Below are 20261 nucleotides of genomic sequence, written 5' to 3'. Positions count from 1 at the left end.
GTATGAAGGAAACTCAGGTGGAAGCCCAGGTTCTACCCCTAGCGTAGAGCCAGGCCTGACAGCCTGAGAGCAGACGTTATGTAGGCACATTCTGGGTTTTCTCACACAAAATGCACACCCCAGTGTGCACAGGCAGTGTGGACACACAGCAGGCCCCACGACTGAGCATGTCCTGAATGAGCATGGGGTCTCGGGCTCCAGGGGCACCGCTGTGATAGGTGGGCAGGCATTCCCGGCACCACTGCCCTAAAACCGAATGGGCTACTTCGAGAAAATAAGTCAAGCCAGCTCCCCAAAGGCACAGGCAAACTAATCAAGAAGAAAAACCAAAGCACCAGCAGGGCCCTGCCCAGGAGGAACCCCTGCTCCAGTCTGTGGGAGGGGGCCCATGCTGGAAACGGCTCTTGTGCTCAGACAGCCTGGGAACATCTGGTCACACTGTGTTTGGAGCAGCCGCTGGGCCACCGAGCCCCTGGCCGGGCGGCGGCTTAACCAAACCATGTGAGGCGTGCTGTCGAAGCCAGCGGAGTATTTCTGTGTCGCTAACGGGAATCTGCATTATTACAAACTCAGGGTCCCAGAGAGTCAACACATTCACCACAGACTTTGGACCAAAGAGCCTAAAAGAATTCAATTCTATTTTGCGCTGGGCCAAGAATTTTGTGGTGACTTTTTTTTTTTTTTAAACTATGTGTCTGCTTTTCTTATTGGATAGAGCGAGAAATTGGTGCTAAGCTCATGTGTTTTGTTTTAATAAGGACTGTTTCTTTCATTTTTCCCTTTTAAAGGAACAAACTCTTATTTCTTTTTTTTTTTTTTCAAACTCTTATTTCTTGTCATAGCTCCACAGTGCCTTTGAACTTGCAGAGTCCACAGGCTCACGGGGCTGGAAGGAGCGTCAAGAGTCCCCACTCAGTGTCACAGCGTTTAGAGAAGAAAGGACTGAGAACCACGACATTTAGTGCTGGCTGCCTCTGGGGTGGATTCCAGAAGGAATTTCCAGAAGGATTTCACTTTCTGTGTTTTTACATTTCTGAACGGTAATGTTTTTCACCTTCCAAACTTTGAATTCTTTTACATGTATGCATCAATTTTGTAAGCAAAAGAAACAATCAATTTAAACGAATCTAGAAATCATTTGCATTCATATAGAAGCGTCTGCCCCTACTCCAACAAGAATATTGCTATGTGCCAAGAATTAAGCCTTACATCCCCAATGTGAGAGAAACGTCACTTCATTTAACTCCCTATTACCAGACCCACTTCACAGATGAGGAAACGGAGGCTCAGGGTCCCACAGCTAGATCTGCAACCAGCTCTGTCTGCTTCTCAAGGCCCTGCTCTCAGCCAGCCTGCTCCACAGCCTCCCAGCAGACCTGAGGGCTCCTTTCTCTCTGCCCCTTTTCCTGCCTGGCCACTGAAAGCAGCTGTCCTACTAAACCACAAATAGTACAGAGGCCACGGGTTGGGTGGGCACTCTGGAGATGTCTGGGTCACGAGTGGTGACTTCTCTCCCAAAGTCAAAGAACGAGGTCAGTGCAAGGGGAAGGGGCGGGCCAGCAGGAGCCTGGGGAAATGGCTCTGCTAGATGTGAAACTGAAGAACGCACTGGTATGTTCAGGAATCAGGACCCTACCGGGCAACCGTGAAGGCCTGGCCATCTTCGGTGCTGCCCGATTGTGCACCCCCCTGGGAGGTTTCAGGCCACCTCTGCAGGGGTTCCAGGTCACGGACCCCAGAACAGATGTCGAGTGGGTCCCCTCCCACCTACTGCCACAGGCCCAGTCCTGCTAATATGTTAATGGTGCTTCTCAGAAGCTGCTCTGCCAAGGGGTCGGTCCCCACACGTGCATGCAAAATGCTGCGTTCTCCACCCCCTCTTGGAGACACAGCATGTCCCTGCTCAGAGAAGCGTCACCTTTCTGAGACCTGTGTCACTGGGTTAGACCTTTGAGAAGCTTCTGTACAAGTCCAGCACAGAGTGAGAGTCTGCAAAGCCCACCTCAGGAGACGGGCACAAAGGTGCACATGAGTTCCCGGCAACGGGCTAGGCACTCTGACAAACTTACCTTGCCCTCGTCCCACAAGCCAGGGGCGGGAGCTACGGGCACAAGCTGCCGGTGGCAGCACTCCAGGACTGCATTCCTCCCTTCCACCTACGCTTCCATCCCCGCCTGTGCAATCTTCTCCAGCCTTCCTCCCTCAGACCCTGCTTCCTGGGCCTCCGGAGGCTGCCTGGTGCGCACTGGCTCGGCACACAATCCTAACCGTACCTGCCGGCTTCAAGTCCCACACCTGCCGGGGACCGGTCCTGTGGCCGCGGGCAAGTTATGCACCAAGTCTCCGCTACCCCGTCCTCAGTGGTGAGCGGTGTGACCAAAAGGGTACCTGTGTCCTGGGGGTTGACTGAGCATCAAGAGAGCTCGGACCGACGGGTGGCAGTGAGGGTCAGAGAAGTGCCTGCAGCCTCATCCTGGTGACCCAGTCTTTCTCAGAGCCCCAGAATGCTGCTGCAGGGCTCAGGGTAGCACGCGCCTCGCTCAGCTCGAGACGGTGGCTGATGCACACTCACCGCAGCGTCCCACACACAGTAGAAGCTTAGCCTAGTTGACAGCACTTGCAGAACCTGTGCAGCCTGTAAATGTGAAGCTGAACTCCTCCTTGGAACATCGTGACCCTAACCTGCTGCTCTGCATACGGATACCCTTAGAGTCTGTGCAGAGCGGCCCACGGCGCGGCCGCCCCACAGCCCCAGGCGGGAAGAAGGGGGCGCACGGGGAGCAGCTTTCTTTAGCAGGGAGATGTGCACTCATCATCGGCCTCCCTCCCTCCCTCCCTCATCGTCCGCTCCGCAGCAGGGCTCGCGCCAAGAGCAATGGTGGAAGTGGTTCTTGGTCACGCGGAGGACTTTCTAACCACATTCCTGGGTCCCCAAAGATGCTCCAGCCCAGGCCACAGCCTCCTGGCTCTGTGCGGGCTCCTGCGGGCCTCCCAGGCGCGGGGCGGTGGCAGCCCTGGAACAGGCCAGCCTCTGTGGACTGACTCTGGGGTGGAGCACAGGATAAAAGCATGGCCAGCGGAGGCCTTTAAATGTCAGAGCAGTCATCCCTCCCTTATTTCACAACGCTGCTCCAAAACCACCTCGCTGGGCCAAGTTCTGTTACCACAAAGTTAATATCCTCTAGCAACTTCCGAGCTGGTTGTCTGCCTCCGGGGCCAGGACACATCTGGCCAGCAGAGAGATTTCTGGATCCCTGGCCAGGGTGAACTTTCTAGGGGTTTGTCCTGAATGACGAGAACCCCAGGGCCACCCCGCCCCCACCCCCCCACTGACTGCATCGGAGTTTTGTTCTACCAGACTGAGAGGAACAGCCTCACCAAAATTCTTCGAGGGATGGGAGAAAATGCAGGCAGTGAGTGAAAGCAGAAGGAAATGAACAATCCTCACTTTGGCCCACGCTTCTCAGGCAATGGCAGCAACAGACGAGCAGCGGGGAAGAGATGAGAGCGCTGGGACCGGCCAGGCAACCCAGCACACGCTTCCAGAGCAACGCCACGGTGAGAACGCAGTTTTATTTAAAAAAAAAAAAAAAAAAAAAATCACGCTTTTGTGCCCTGAGATACGCTGAACGACTCGGTCTGACGCCAGGGCCCCGGTTAGCCAAAACTCACAAACTCTGGCCGCTCCTTTTCCGCTGCTCCCTCTCCATCACCGTGTGCTTATTCGCCACTTGAGGAGCACAGGAAAAGGCCACGCAGGGGCCAAGTTTCGGCTCAGCAGAGCTTTAGACAATCGGGTGGGCCGCGTTACATCACCCCCACATTCCTGACCGCCAGGGTAACAGTAACGGGGCCCTTTCTATGACTAGCTTTCAGTGAGAAATTGACAGACAAATTCCAGTTGCTTTCCATATGGGGAAACTAAGGCACGGGGCCATCTAGATCAGGGGCTGGCAAGAAGAGCCAAACGGTAAATATTTTAGGCTTTGTGGCCCGTCCAGTCTCTGTTTTAACATGAAAGCGGCCATAGGCAATTTACTAAATAAGCTGACATGGCTATGTGCCAATAAAACTTTATTTGCAAAAACAGGCAACAGCCTATGGGCTGTGGTTTGCCGATCCCTGATCTAGATGGTCTGAGGTGACAATGGTCACCTCTCCTGGAAGACACTGGCCATAGCTGCAGAGTTATGAACGCTCCCCACCACACACACTTAGGAGGCCCCAGGGGTCCACCTGGCAGAGCGCTAGTTAGAATACTGAATCTATTATACAATAGTAAGTCACACCGCACATAGAACTCCACAGACACTGGGCCTGGGCCCTCCATGGTCCTGCTGTGTGATGAGGGCGTTCCCTATAACCCCCCAGCACAGGCTGAGAGGCTCCTGGCTCCCCTCTGTTCCACCTAAAACCCCAGAGGAAGCAGAGAAGGCCCCAGCAGACCGAAGCAAAGCCAAGGCCAGCGCCCCTGGATGTGTGGCCTCCAGAGAGCCCCACCACCAGGGTCCCAAAACCTGGGGTGAGGACCGTACTCGCCCCTGCTCTTTTCCTTCGCCAGGCTGGCAGGTTGTGGGCCTAGCCTCACAGCCAGCAGCACCCTGCACCGTGGGTCTCTCTAGGGCCTGGGGCTGGGGCAGTGGGGAAGGTCCACAGAGGGAGAGGCCCTTCATTTTCTCCACACACCATCTCAGGCCGAGCCACAAGCATCACGCAGCTTCCTGAGCTCCATCGAGGCCACCGTCAGTGCCCCCATTTGGGCGCTGCACCCTGTTGCTGCTTCGAAATGGTCTCAGGTTTCAGTAATAATCCACTGTAGCCTACTTCATCCAGAACGGTGACAACTGTCACCTCAGATCGTCTAGACAGTTCCAACAGCTGGCGGAGTGGGGGCCAGATCAGGCTCTCCTGGCCATGTCACGTGAGAGCCCAGCGGCCATCCCAGAACTGGCCACGGACCTCTGAGCCCATCCACGTCACTGTCCTCAAACCAGAGAGCCCTGCGTGTCCAGAGCCGACCTGTCCCACCAAGGACCTACCACAGCTGAGGAAGGAAGACCTGCTCCCAGCCCATCTTCACCTCCGTGACACCAACCCCAACTGGCTCCAACCCTCTGTGCAGATACCCAAGGTGGGAAGGGCCTGGCACCCTGAGCTCTGCCCAGGGCCCCTGATGGGGACGGAAACTGGAACAAGCATGGACCTTGCAGGCATGCCAGGCCCTGGAGGCTTGGGGGCCACTCGGAACCTCAGTCCCTTCTGCAAAATGGGGACAGTAATCCCCACTTTCCAGGAACTGTGATGAAGACAACACGGAACACCACAAACATAAATCCTGTCTCTGACCCACAAGGGAGGTGGGGATGGGGACACGTAGGCATTGCAAGCACACGGTCACCCATGGCGAGAGATCAGTGCTGCATCTGTACATTCACCAGACTTTCAGGGGGTGGGGCCGGGTCTCCGGCTAAAGGTTCCCAGCATGAACCATGCTGTCCAAATTCCCAGGGAGAAGGGACAGTGTCGGCAGCAGGCTGACCAGGCAAGTGACCCAAACCAATGCAGAAAGCCCTAGAGTCTTACTGCTCTGGCTTTCTTGGTTCCTGAGAGGAAAAGGAAGCCATATCTGACTTGGTTTCCCTCCCCAAGGACAAAGTCGGTCATCCTCCTTTTTCCCCTGATGAACGTTTACATGCCTTCTTGCCCTGTTTGCACTCTGGTCTCCCGGGGGCCTCTGAGACCAGATCCCCAAGGCAGCGGATTCAGAGGGTCTCAGACCTAGCAAATGACATCCGATCCTTTCTCGGGAACCTGATGGCTTTCCCCCGGACTAAGCACAAAGACCCACTCCTTTCCCCAGCCTGCGAGGCCCACCTGAGTTGGCCCCGCCGACCCCTCGCAGCCCCTCCTGGGCAACCCCCTCGCTCAGGATCCCCCTCACACCAGTTTGCTTTACCCTGAAGTTGCCAAGCCCATCCCACCTCCCCACCTTTGTGCTTGCTCTTCCCTCTACTTAGGATGCTCTCCCTCACCACCTGTGCATGGCTGAAGGTCATTAGGTCACCTCCCGAGTGGCCGCCCGGTCACTCCGACCTAACGCTGGCCACATCCACCGCCTCTCCTCCCACCTGGCATCCACATCCAGCCTGTTTTATTTTCTTTATAGCACCTACCGCCACCTGAAATTTTCTGGCCTGTTGCCTGCTTATTATCTACCCCCTTTCTAGAAAGCAGCTTATATGAAAATGATAATTGTGTGTGGCTTCCAGAGATATCCTCGGGGCCTCGTTGAGTGCCAGGCACTCATCAGACACCACGTGAGACAAGGAGGGAAAGAGCGGAGGAGCGAGAATGCACCCCTAGTTCTGGGATGCTAGGTGGTACAGAGAGACCACGCTCGGCCCAGAACCGTGCGGCAGGAAGAAGGCAGACATTCCCACAGCAGCTCTGGAGGACCCCAGAGTCCGGGGCTCAGTTCCAGGCCGACTGGCCTCCGAGCCCAGCAGCGGTGGGGTGGGGGGCCAGCTCTTCCATCTGGTCCCCTCGCGGCTCTGCCAACAGGAGCACTGGGAGGGGGGCTGCATCTTCTGCCTGTCTCCTGTGGCTGTCACCGTCACCAGCCCGGTTCCTGACCCGGCAGGGCCCTCTGTCCCGTGCACGACAGCTGAGGCTGCAGCGTGCAGCCTTCCTGACATGTGCAGAAGCAGCCGCACCGTGCTTCCTGCCCCCAGCCCCGGCGGGTCCTGGGCCCTGGGGCCTCCAAGCTCTGCAGCTTGCAGAACCACGGCCTCTTGCCTTTGTCACCCTCGCCGGGGCGGGAGCAGCTTCCTGCAGTTGCTTCCTCCATGATATCTGGTGTTCATGTCTTGGCTTCTTGGTTCTCCAGAAACCCAATTAACAACTGCTCACGGTGACCCCTCTGTGGACATACAGCTGGTTTCTGTCCCTTGCCGGGGCCCTGGCTGCTGCAGGCAGCCTTCCGCACGCTCTCCGTGCACAGAGCTCTGGCGAGGAAGCAGCTGCGGCCCCCACCACCGCTACCACCCGCTCCACGCAGATTAAATGCATTAGAAGGCCCTGCACTATCTCAGGAAAGGGTTGGTGCCTGGTGGCCTTTGGTGACATATTACTGATGTGAGCTCACTGCTACTGCTCGCGAATGGAGCTTCTGGTCATTGCGCTGTATTCTGGAAGCAACCATTTCTTTTGTTTTCCAAGACAGAAAAGAAAGCCACCCCTCTCCCCCCACCCCACCCCGCAAAAAGAGTTATCCAAGAGCACTACTATGCCCAACTTTCAAAGGAGGCATTGTTAATCATTTGGCCCTACATAGGCAATTACCACCCACTCCAAGTCCAGTCGAACCAAGTTCCCGCCGGCCTGGGACAGCAGCAGAGGGCCTGCCCTCCTGCGTGGCATTTGCTTTCTTTCGTTCTCAACTGTGGCCCAATGTTGAGAGAAGCAGCAGTAATTGAGGACGGCTGATACTGCAAAAATGTTGTAAATAAATGGCCCACGTCCACAGGGGAGATTCTATGTCACTGCCATGCTTAGGACAGTGGAGGGCTGTGCTGCCAAAGGGGCGAAAGTAAGCTTCCATCCTGTGCTGGCCCCGTGAAAACCAGTGGCTGCACTGGGCAGAGGCACAGGCTCGTGTCAGATGTGTGGGCTCTGGGCCTGGCTCATAATTAAGCACATGTCCATCTCAGTGATACCTCTCTCGGCTTCCCAATCTCCCACCCTCCTGGGGGCTCTCTCAGCCCAACAGCCTTGCCAAAGGCTCCTTCCCAGGAGGTGTTACCCCCGCATCCCCAATAAGGAAGCAGGAAGAGGGCGGGGAATGCCAAAATCCCTCCAGGTCTGTCAAGCATCCCCGTCCCCTGCATCTTTCCGGCTGGGCTGGGATTACAGGCTGTTAGTAGATTCACAGAGACCACCACAGATGCCACATTTTCCAGAGCTGCTGCCCCAGCTGCTGTAAACAGACCAGATGTGGCACAGCTGAAGCGGGATCCAGTGTGACAAGCACTCAAACCTGTAAGAGAATCCTCCTGTGGCCCTAAGCTGCCCCCAGCCTTCCCTGGCCCATGGCCAGAGTGGCACCCACGTTCGAGCGGGCAAGGGCTGAGAAGCTTCGGCACAGGAGTCAGAGGTCCAGGGACAGGGTAGGAATCGAGTTTCCACAGCAGGGAAAGACAGCCTGGGTTGGCAAAGCACCGAGACACAAGGATTTGGGGGTGGGATGGCTTCAAGGGGGCTTGCAGAAACCAAAGGAATCGCAGTGATCGACTAGACTTCCCTTTTACTGAGAAAAGACCGAGAAGATATACTGGCAAAGTGAAGGCTGCGGGCCAGAAACCAAGACAGACTTACATCCAGCATACACTAAACTGAGTAGTTCAAAGGAAGCGGTCTTCGGGGATTAAGGCGATAGATTCTCTGCCCACTGAGGTCCGTGACTCTGGTGACTTGGAAGCTAATGACAAGATGAAGCCATTGGCCAGGCCTGTTGTACATCTCCAGAGTGTTTGAGCCTCAGACACAGATCAACACGTGCACTGCCCGCACCGTGGGCTCGCCCACTATCATCTGCCCATGGCCTCTTGTCTCCCCACAGCCCTCAGTCTGTGTGGCTCACCCCGCCAGAAGGAGCTTTCTCCAGGGTACTGTCGCCCCCCTGCTTAAAACTCTCTGATGCCCCCCTCCTTGAACTCAGAATAAAAGCCAGAGGACTTGGGAGTGCCTACTGAGGAAGCCCCTATGCTGGGCCCCTTGCTCCCTCCTTCACTCTATTCCAGCCACACCGGGGCTCCTCCCAGCCCCTCCTGACTCCGACCTTTGCACCTGTGCTTCTCCTGTGGCCACCCCCCCCCCCATCTCACCCCCGAGCTCTTCCAGGGCTGCCTTGTGGCTTATTTCCCTCGTGAGGCTGAGTCTAATTTCCTGTGAGAACATTCTGGAAGCCTGGCCTCTTTCAAAGGCTCCCACGAGCCTGAGACACCTAGCACACACAGCACCTGGACAGGGCATAAGCAGTCCCACTGGGTTCTGCTCCTTCACTCTGCCCCCAACCCCAGACTTGGGATGATGAGTAGGGACTCGGAAGCTGCCTTTAAGAACTCACGCACAGGGACTTGCCTCACAAATGTCCAACGCTGCATGTTAGCTATTTTTCCGGACAGTTCTAAGGCAGCTATGTCCCCAGCTCAGCATAGGTCAACGCCAAGTCCTCCCTGGTGCTCAGGAAGGTTCACTGCCGGGTAGGGATGCCATTGCTCTGCTGGCACAATGACTCAGCAGGGGCCCATCCAAGGACTTGGAAGTTAGAAAACTGGGCTCTGGAACCCCTTCTCCAGGTCACACTTTTCCATATCCAGGCTGACCCAAGGCCTCCTGACTGAGGGGCCTTGACTCCTGATGCTGTCTCCACACGAGATAAGCCCATCCCTGGCCTTTGCAGAGTCGCCAGACCTGTGCCCAGCTCTGCTGATCCCAAGCCCTGCTCCATTGGGGAGTTCCCGAAGTACTGTGTGGCACCAGGGGCCCTGGCCCAAACCCACAGATTCAGACCCTGGAGAGGGGCCCACGAAGCTTCAGTCTCTCTTGGCCGTGCCTGCGCACAAGCACACACGGTCATAAACCCAGGGCTCAAAGAAGCAAGACGACGGGCTCACAGTCACAGCACAGTGAGGTGCAGAACTGGGTCTCAATCCGGGTCTTCTAACTCCAGACTGTGGAGTCTGGAGCCACGCTCCCAATAACAGGCCACGCTTCGTCTCGCCTGTGCTACAGGAAGCATCTACCACGCGGCAGCTGGGCAAAACCCCAACCTTGGAGACCCAGAGCCCTAGGTCCAAACCCCAACAAGGCAACTCAACAACTCAAGTCGGGCCCTCGGACCAGCCACAGAAGCCTCTGGGCTCCAGGCCCTCTTCTGGGGAGCAGAAATATGGCTGAGGACCTGAGCGGCAGAGACAAAGAATCCCCACAGTGAGGACAGCTCACATTCGATGAACAGCAGCTCCTTCTTTTTAACAAATTCTCTCCCTACTCCTAAAATGTGGCTGCCGGTAGCAACGATGACAGCTGACTCTTACCGAGGGCTTAACCTGGGCACACACGAGTGTGTCACGTTGCCAGCAACACAACAAGCGAAGATGTTGCTACCCCACCTCGACGATGGGGAAACAGGTGCCAAGAGGTCAAGTAAGTTGCCCAGGATGAGGCACGGGCAAGGCCAAGGTCCTGTTCTCCACCAGCCTTCTGTTTCCCCACATCTCAGCCCACAGTCTGCTTCTTCTTCAGCGGGCTGGTGGGGGGCAACACAGGGTTTCTCGAAACCCTCCCCTGTGGGCCCCTGGAGTTGAACGAGTCAAAAAGGCAAGGACCACCTGACCCACAGCCCTTCCCACTCTGGCTTCCATGGAGTGGGCCTAGAGAGGTCCTCAGGCGTGCTGGCCTCCAGAGGACAGGGCCCCTAGCTCGCAGGCCTCTGCGCCCAGGACCAGAGCAGGGCCTGGCAGCTGAGGACGCTCCAAGCACAACGGGGGAGCCAGAGGGGCTCCCACCTGGACGACTGGCTTCCAAAGCAGAGGCCCTCCAGAAAGCCCAGGGCACCCAGAGCTTTGTTGCCTCACATCTTCTAAGACACCTTTTGGCTCAGAAAGGCCCACAATTAAAGTGTGGAAAATCACCGAGTGGCACTAAACGCTGCCTTGCTGGCATGTCCCCAGCTGAACTCCTTCTACTTTTCTTTTTCCCGGGGAGATCAAAGTTATTGTGTCAACACTCGGCCCCAATCCGAGTGACCTGAAGCGGATTGCTTATGCAACCTGGTGGCTGCAACTAGGGACAGCAAGGAGTGATCCAAGCGTCTGCACAGGGGTTTCCCTGAATTGTGAGAACCCCCGTCGGGGTGCTGCACTGTTACTGACAGGCCTATTTCTGACAGAAAAGAAACCCCGGACAGAACTGAAACTAGTCTCTGGCTCGGCCCTCCCCCCTCACCACGGCTGGCAGGACCCCGGCCTCATGCTGACACCACTTCTCCCAGGAGCGGCGAGCCCTGCTGACGCCCAGGACCAGAGCAACAGGAGACCAGCTGCAGGGTGCAGCTTTGATGTTCACTGGAGGGCCAGCCACTGGCCGGATCCACACCGCCTGACTCCTCCCCTCACGCATGAGAAACAGGAACTGCCATTCCCATTTTACAGACAAGGAAATGGAGGCCTACAGAGGGTGACTGACTTGCCCAAGGCACACAGCACAAAAGTGGCAGAAAGGGAAACCGAGCCCCTTTCTGATTCCAGAACTTATGCTTTCACCTCCCCACCCTCTAGGTCCTGTAAGGGCCGCCTACCTGGAAAGGCCAAGTGGGCCATCCTCGTCGTGGAGGACAAATCACAGCAGCGGGGGAGCACTGAACCCAGAGTCAGGAGGCCAAGGTTCCAGCCCTCCCAGGGTCCTAAAGAACCACGTGGCTTTGGGCAAGTCACCGACTCCCCTGGGACTCCAGAGGCCTCACCCTCAAATGAAGAGACTGACAAAGGGCAGATCAATCAGCAGTGGCTGCCAAGATCATAGACGGATGGAGTCTGAGGCCTCCCAGTTCAACCAGAAAGACTGCTACAATCGATTAGCAATGTCTGTCAGGAGCACGGAACAGACATGCTGGATCAGCACCCAGAGCTGCCACCCCTGGCCAACCAGCCCTTGATGGTCCAAGTTTTTTGTTTTTTTGGGTTTAAGATTTTATTTATTTATTTGAGAAAGAGAGAGCGAGCGTGAGCAGGGGGAGGAGCAGAGGGAGAGGGACAAGCAGACCCTGAGCTGAGCGCAGAGCCCAACACGGAGCCTGATCCCACGACCCTGAGATCATGACCCGAACCAAAATCTACGGTCAGACGCCTAACCGATTGCGCCACCCAGGCGCCCCTCTGACAATCCAAGTCTTAAAAGACTCTCTTCCTTTGTTCAAACGCATTCTGATTGTTTCCTTTTATTTAGCATTGATTTCATTCCAATTAGCAATCCCGGGCTTTCTATGACCACCTGTACTCTGTGCCATAAGGGGCGATCCTTCGCTGAGTGCCTCTGTCTGCCGTCAGTGTGGTTCCCCAAGCCAACAGGAAGGGTCTACGGGTACAAGGCAGCAGAAAACGAAAACCAGCAGCGCAGCCGGCCGGGGGCAGTGCAGACAGGAGGAGGCCCTGAAGGCTTGGGCATGCCAGGCCCGAGCCCAGGGACTTGGCCAAGGAAAAGCGCAGCTGGCTGGGGCTGCCGGGGCTGCCTGAGCAGGGCGGTCTTGCAGCCAGGGGTGTGAAGGGCCACCCCACATGGTGAAAGGCAACCCCAACTGGCAAGCAGGGAGGAGAGTAGAAGGCTGACCCAGGGATGGCCTGCCAACAAAGAGCCACGGGTTGCCGATGAGCATCTGCGATACCCCTGACGGCTTCCAGCAAGCAACTCCTTACCCCTCAGAGCCCCCACAGCCCCAGCCAACCGGGCTGTCCCAGACTCGTCTCCCGGACTCACCCTGGACCAGCCTCGGCAGAGCTTCTAACCTCGTGCTGCTCCCCTACCCCGCGCCGCCCCCCACCAGCTTGCTTGGGCCCCTCACACATCTGCTACCACAACAGTTGCTGCCTGTTCTGGGGCTTGCTCCAGGAGGTTTGAGGACTCAGTGTGTGGGCAGCTGTGATCAATCAAACCTCTGTTTCAGCATCCCGACCCCTCCTCACAAATGTCTCGCTTCTGTTTGAAGCACTGTTGAGAAATACAATTTGTTGCTCTTGCAAGCTGACCAGCTTGGAATTAAAAATACAGCAAGACTGGGACGCCCAGGGGCACGGCGTTCCGTGGGTAATCTCTTTAACTGCTGCTTTTTTCTGAGATCTTTGCTCACACACATGTGATCTGTGTCTAAATGGCCATGCATAGCTCAGGTCTCGCTGGGAGTCAACCAACGCTCGGTAGTCAAGCCAGGTCTCAGAGAAGCAGTAACAAATCATGTCAGCAAAGGTCCCGCTAGTAAACAACTCCTATGCTCAGGCTGGGCCCTGCTCTCAATGACACACATTGTCATTCTGCAAAGAAGGCTTCGGCTTCACATAAAACACCAGGCAGAAGGGGTCACGTGGGGAAAGCTGAGAGGGAGGTCAGCAAAATGTGACCTGGGCGGGGACAGGCACGACTGCCCCTCCGGGCTGCCTTCAAGCCGCTGCTCCCAGAGCTGAGGGGTTGCAGTGACTATTAAGAGGACGGGACAGGCCTTCCTGGGCTGGGTCCTGGCGGCGTTTCTCCCACTGGGGTGCCCTCCTCTCTGCAACCACCCTCTCTCACTCCGGAGCCAGATGGCTGGGGCACCTGCAGCCTCGTTCAGCATCCCTGCCCACGATCCGGGTACTGAGGTTTTAAGAAGACGTGAGCAACGTGGCTCACCTGGGTGGCTCCGTCGTTAAGCATCTGCCTTCGGCTCAGGTCATGATCCCAGGGCCCTGGGATCGAGCCCTGCATCGGGCTCCCTGCTCCGCGGGGAGTCTGCTTCTCCCTCTCCCACTCCCCCTGCTTGTGTTCCCTCTCTCACTTTCTCTCTCTCTCTGTCAAATAAACAAATAAAATCTTTAAAAAAAAAGAAAAAAAAGAAGACATGAGCAAAGACAGTCTGAAAGCAATTGCTACCCCCGGACCCTCTGCGCCCTGGCCTCACTGCCCAAGCGGGCCGCTGCTGCCCGCTGTCTGGACAGCTGCGCGCCGGGAAGGGGCAGGGCCGCTTGTGGGCTCCCAGGACCATGTCTCCTCTCGCGGTAGTGATTCCGACTCCATCACCACTTCACACCCCTTGGCTCTGAGCACGGAGCTCACCGCGGGCTGGGCTGAGCTGCAGGGCAGGCCTCCCTCCCATTTTCAAAAGGAAAGGATGAGGCAAGAAGAGGAACAAAGAAGAAAAAGTAAATGGCAAGGGCAGAAGAGGGAGGAGAAAAACAGAAGGCAAGAGACAGGCAGATACAGAAAAAAGGGAGCCCTCCTAGTGCACGGAGTGTGCCTCCTGGGACCTTCACGCTCTCTCCCAGTTCCGCCTCTGGAGTCGCCTGCAACGAGCCCATGCCTTCCCTCCCAAGATGTGCAGCAGCAACACTAATGGTAACCGTCAGCACTCACTGCACGCCAGCCAGGGCACCAGGTCGTGTGTGTGTGCGTGTGTGCGCGCGCGCCACACACGCACGCGCAGGCTGGCAACGAGACACGCACAGACGTCTCCCTAGCTGTGGATGCACACACACGTTCATACATACACACATCTGCACGTCCAGCCGTAGATGCACGTGTACACGCTGACACATCACACGCGCACGCGCGCTACCTCCCTTATTCCCCCCGACAGTCCTAGGGCAGTAGCAACAACAGCGGCTGCGGTGGTGGAATGATGTGCTGCACAGAGATGTGAGGCAGTCTGCCCAGGGCCGCCAGCCTCCTGCCGCTCATCTGGAGGCCTTCTGATGTGCTGATGTCCCCCCAGCCCCCAAATGCAGACCCAAAAGTGAACACCATGTTCCAGAAGGATCTCGGGAGGGGCTGTAACGGGCAAGGCCGGAGGGGCTCTGGGTAGCCCCCTTGCTCTGGGCACCCTGACTAACGGCCAGAGGAAAGCTCCTGCGTGTTCACCCACGTGCCGGCAGGTGTGCGCAGCCCCAGACAGCGCCTGCAGGAAGCTGGGGTTTGTCTGAACTCCCAGGCACTCCAACCGAAAAGACACTCTGCACCAATCTCATACACCTGGTCGCAGATCTACACATCCAAAGGGGCTCCTTCACAGAAATGTTCAATTAGCACCCCTCACGCCCCCCAAATAAGTGAATATTTATAAACCAAGATCACAAGACCTATGAAAAAGAGTCCAAGATGCAGCTTGAAGAAACAGAGCCGTGCTGACCCTGGGTGCAAGCCTATCTTTCCAGAGATGCGCAGACCCTGCTCCCTCCCTGGCAGTGACAAATGCTGAGAAAGCCACAGCCCACAGAGACTGGTATCTGGACACCGGTGACAGGCTCGGCTCGTGGGGTTCCCAGGCACAGGGTCCTACGCGTTCCAGGCTGGATCTAGGGCTCTCTGCAAAGGCACTGGGGTGGCCTCAGGCCCGGCTTTCAGAGCTCCTGCAAAAGTAAGGTCCATGAGGCCATAAATTATCCAGCTGGGGAGCCACAGCAGGCCAGGCCCCATGGAGAGAGGGCTGGCTGGGGCTCTAGAGGCATGGTCGGGGTGGTTCAGGGTCCATCCCCAGGGCTCCAGCCTCCCCCTCCTGGCATACACCCTTCCCAGGGGCCCCATCTTCACTTTCCCCGGACTCTGCCCTACCCCGGCCTTGGCTAGAGAAAAGCAGGCGGAATCAGGGCGGCCTCCCCAGGCTCTTGGAGGCCTGCCTGGAGCCAGTGAAGCAATCTACACATCTGGGCACAGCCCCACGGAGGAATATATTTTCAAGCAGTTTCTACCCAAGTGAGGACGGGGAATGTCTTTAGTGATGCCAGTGCTGTTCCTCCAGCTTGTGGGCAGTAAAACAGAATAACATGTGTAAGTTGTTTTTATTACCTATCTAGCTTATTAGCTCATAAAAAAAGCTCAACATTAAAAATTTAACTGAAGCCATTTATCGCACCCAGGACTCAGGGCTCTGGGTTTCCCTCAGAAAGTCACCTAAATCTGTCACCTTTCCAGCCTTTTTACCTATTTAAATTCCTGCAGGGAAGGAAAATTCCAGTCGCATGTCCAGCGTAAATGAACGTGGGTTTGATTGTTGTCTGGCTAGTAAAGCAAAGAATGTCCACCACTCAGGAAAAAGAAAGGGACCCACCTGGAGGAGTGGCGGAACCTGGCCAGTGTGGGGCAGAGGGTGGAGCCCCCGTGGCACGGGGAAGGCACAGCATGTCACGAGCTTGTCCTCCAGCTGCCCAAGGCCAGGGCCGGGCTCCGGAGCAAAGGGCCAGACAGTCTGGACTCTGGGACCAGGTGCATGCTCAAGACTCGAGACACCTGACCCTCTTCTTTTGTTGGCGGGGGGACCTCTAGGCTGGGAGGGGGGCTACAGAAAGGAAGGAAATGCCATCAACAGAAGCGGCCTTTTTATTCTAAAGCAAAAGGAGGTCCAGCTGAAAAAGCAGCTCTGGGCACTGAAGGAAGGCCATTCTGCCCACAAAGAGGAGTGGTCATGGGAGCCTGGCTGCCCAGAGATGGCCACATGCTCCATGAGCAAGGCCAGCCAGGTTCCATCCCTTAACACCCACCGGTGACCGAGGCTTCTATAACAAGACCAGCAAAGACAACAGTTAAACCGCAGCATGAAGCACCTGAGGGACTCTAGACGCAGAACAGAGAGACCCACACCCACCCGTCCTTCACTGGATGGGTCTCAAGGACCAACCCTAGTCCCCAAACCTCACTGTCATGCTCAGGCCTCCTCGGTAAGAACCAAACACAGGCGGCACCCAGGCTTGGAGACTGTCCCATAGACGGTATACTCACTCCACGTTCATCTCATTCAAATCAGTCCCCGAGCTCAGTGTTAGCACAAGGCAGGTCTCCAAGACACAGAAGATAAAGTGCAAGGGACGGGGCACGTGGCCGGAGGCCTCGCCTACAGTGAACAGCGAGGATGCTTACAAAGGTGGCACAGAGGATGGCCATCACAATTTCTGGATGGTCTCGTGCTGTCAACAGTTTCATCAAATGAGTAAGTGCTTCCCCCCATCTCTCACCCTCTGAGAAACCATGACCCACGGTCCTGATCTCAGGATCAGCATCATCCGAGTGACAATGAATCCTGGCCTGCACTGCAGGGCTGGGTTCCTGGGACAGAGGCTCCAGTGAAGTGCTGGAAGGGGGTCACCAGTGCTTGATGACAATGGTCTCCCCCCCAACACCCCACCTCTCACCATCTGTCTGCTCCAATACCACTAGCATTGCGTTCACAGGGAAAAAGCATCTCTGATTTTAAACGGAGAGAAATAGACACCAAAAAAAAAAAAAAAACAACAAAAAAAAACAAAAAACAAAAAACCCCACCTTGATTTCACCTTTCTTTGAAGAGCACTTAAAAAACAAGGACTCATAACCCACTTCCGGGCATTTCTGAAACCGGCGCCCCGCCTCTGCCTGGGATGGGGATGGGCCAGGGCCAGGAGCAGCTCCCGTAAGCACCGAGATGCTCCTGCAATGCCTCCCACGGGGCTGAGGCTCTTACCTGTGCCATCTTAGCAAGGTCTAGCGAAGGTCTCTGCTCCTGCACCTCTTCTGGGCGCCGCCGCTTAACGCCGACCTTCTTGTCGTTAAGGACACACGGCTGGGAGCGGCTCCGGGACAGCCCGCTGGAGCGTCTAGCCAGCTCTGGCGTTGAGGCAGGTGTGCTGTTGGCTGAGGGTGGACAGTACTCCGCAAAGGAAAACTGCTCGTGGGAGCAGGACAGGGACCGCTGCATGTCGAGCCGGCCCCCGCCCACAGGGTTCGGGTCGGGGCTCCAGATGTCACCCGCCTGTCCACAGGTGGCCGAGCCTGGCGCCCCCTGGCAGGGCTGACCTCCGAATCGGTGGTGGAATCCCGCCTGGTCGTAGGGTGAGGAGAGCGCATTGGCCCGGGAAGGGAGGCTGAAACTGGAGCTCCTCTGCATGGTACTGAAGCCGTTGGAATAGCGCTGAACACTGCCTCCGCTGTAACAGCGTCGCTTTTCTACAGGAGTCCAGACTTTGGAGCCCAAGGGCCTCCACGATGTCCGGCAGCTGGACATTTCATCGGAGAAGGACAGTGACCGGCACTGGCGCTTGCTGGGGGGCGCTGAGGGGTTCCCGTTGTGGTCGCTGAGGCTGAGGTCTTTGATCAGGTTTGTCACGGCGCAGGCGGTAGCAGCCTCCCGGTGCCACAGGGCGCTGTCCTGACACTTCTCCGGCAGGCACTCCCAGATGCCGGCGCTCGGCTGCTCAATCTGAAGAGGGCATTTCCTGTCCAGGTCTCTCCATCTGTCATTTTCTGGTTCAGAAATGACAAAGAGAAAACAGGATTTGAGAAGGCCTCCATGCCAGCCCTCGATCTCCACAACCAAGAGCCCATTTTAGACAGGATTTTAGAGCCAGGAAGGCCCTTTAAAACCATCCGGTCCAACCTCACTTTATGGATGAGAAACAGAGGCTCAGAGTGGGAATGTGAATCCCACGGTGTTGAGTGAGGCACAGAGCGAGGCCCAGGATGCACGTACCCCCCAGGCCTCCTGGCGCGGCTTCCTTTCCAACATTCCACACTGCCTCCCGGGAAAGTGCAAAACAACAGTTTTCACCCAGATGCTTTCCCATCTTATAGGTGGGAAGCCGGCCTGCCCCAGCCCTCCCCTGGCCTGCAGCAGTTGGGGCAGGATGCCTGTTCCATCCCCTCTCGAGCTGGGGCTCAACGCCCTGGCAGAAGACCATGACCCAAGAGGAGTCTTTTGGTACTTAGGAGGGTCAAGGTCAAACGGGGCGGGCAGTGCTGCAGGTTAGCTCACCCAAATTCCACCTCTAGAATACTTGTTGACAATAGAAACTGGAAACTACTGAGCTATGCCTCCTCCATCAAAATGCTCTGCAACATCGACATCGTCACCAATGACAACCAATCATGGAGCACTTTCCTTGCGTTCACTTGATTTCTCACTGAGATGGATGATGTTTAAAATGGGTAAAATCTGTAGGAGCGTGTCTTGGGCTGCACGGACATACAGGGATGCTTTAAACTTACATCGTCAGGTCTCTACTTGAAAACATGAATAAATAAGCTAACCCCACTAGGAAACGCTGACTTTGCACCTGAGCCTTTATTTTAGTGAAATATTCAGGAACTATGTGGTGTTTTTCTACTGAAGAACCAGGCACTGTGCTGAGGATCTTAGGAGGACACAGATAAACCTGACGTAGTTCTTGTATTCAAGTTTATAATACAAAAGCAAAGTTGAGACCCGTATCCTGTGCTGCCAGGGATCCACATATTGGCCTGTTTCTATATTTTTAAACCTACACACATTTATGAACGGTACACAGGGGAATATACAGAAAACTATGGCTTGAGTCTGTCGGTTGTCAGGACAGAAGCAAAACCTGAAATGACATTCAGGCAGGTGTTTGATTGATGCACACCGACTCTCACAGCACTGCCATCGATTACTGAGCAGATATGCCCCATGGCGGCTGGAACCCGCCAGGCGCTCCGTATGGAGGGTAAGTGGCCTGGGGCCACACAGCTGAAAAATGACTGGAGGCTAACTCAGGCTGGCCCACCCCAGCGCCCTGCTCTTTTCACCATGTCACAGCGTCGAGGGGGACCACAGGGAGCCCAACACTGGGCCTGCCCTCAGCAAGTTTCTGAGTCACGCAGGCTGGGCCATCCACTCAGAAAACCACGGTGAAACCCACATGAATGCGCCAGTCAGCAAGGACCACACGTCCGTCTCCTCGATCAGGGGTCACTTCTCAAAGGACACTGAGAGACACAGCGAGGGACTGACCCTGTGCTGCGTGTCCATAGCTACTGGACAGGTTCAAAGGGAAGGACCGGTGAGGCTCAAAAGGAGCCTCACAAGCCAAAGATCGGCCAAATCAGGGCTAAAGGTGCCGCTCCTTCACCTAGGACACCCTGCCACAGTCGTGAAACATGCTTAAGGGGTTGGGAGCCTGGACGGGGGACACGGGAAGAACTGCCCAGAGGCTGCTCCCATGAGACAGCCTCAGAAGCTGGAGATGCAGGAGAGGGCTCTTCCTTAAACCCAGTTAGGCCACTTGGGAACAATACAGGACAGTCACCAAATGTCCAATTCCCCTCCTCCAGGAAACTCCTTGGGCCCTGGTGCACGGCAAGTATCCATACGTGTCCCTTTAACTAAATCTGATAAAGTATTACCATAAACTGCATTTTTGCAGGTAGCGTTTATGTTGTTCAAAACATGTCCTCACCACTCACTGCCCCTAGAGCAGCCATGATTCTTTTAAAACAGTTTCGATTTGACATTTGTTAGTAGTTGTAAAATCAGTAAACTTATAATAAAGTAAAATTAGAAGAAATACAAACATTGACTGAGTCACTCTTGTTAGCTGATTTACAAGAAGAAGAGTTATCCTCAGAAAAAAGTGTAGATTTCTACATAATGATATTCTTCAAAGTGATACAAGGGGGCGCCTGAGTGGCTCAGTCGATTAAGTGTCTGCCTTCGGCTTGGGTCGTGATCTCAGGGTCAGGGGATGGAGCCCCAC

General features: G+C 55.8%; 1 protein-coding gene across 4 annotated transcripts in view; it reads right to left on the bottom strand.

Moving 5' to 3' along the window:
* Nucleotides 1–20261, bottom strand: part of FAM53B (family with sequence similarity 53 member B) — a 119760-nt gene that overhangs the window by 34585 nt on the left and 64914 nt on the right. For all 4 annotated transcript variants that reach the window (XM_028119887.2, XM_028119886.2, XM_028119889.2 and 1 more), the window contains exon 4: nt 17237–18015. In XM_028119887.2, the coding sequence (XP_027975688.1) occupies nt 17237–18015 (779 nt within the window). The remainder of the gene's footprint in view (nt 1–17236; nt 18016–20261) is intronic.

Source organism: Eumetopias jubatus, unplaced genomic scaffold (assembly GCF_037043125.1).
Source record: "Eumetopias jubatus isolate StellerSeaLion01/CBP00866 unplaced genomic scaffold, mEumJub1_p1.0 scaffold_17, whole genome shotgun sequence".
NCBI classification, from domain to species: Eukaryota; Metazoa; Chordata; class Mammalia; order Carnivora; family Otariidae; genus Eumetopias; species Eumetopias jubatus.
Note: the sequence above shows the minus strand (reverse complement) of the source record. Positions and strands in the feature narration are given on the sequence as shown.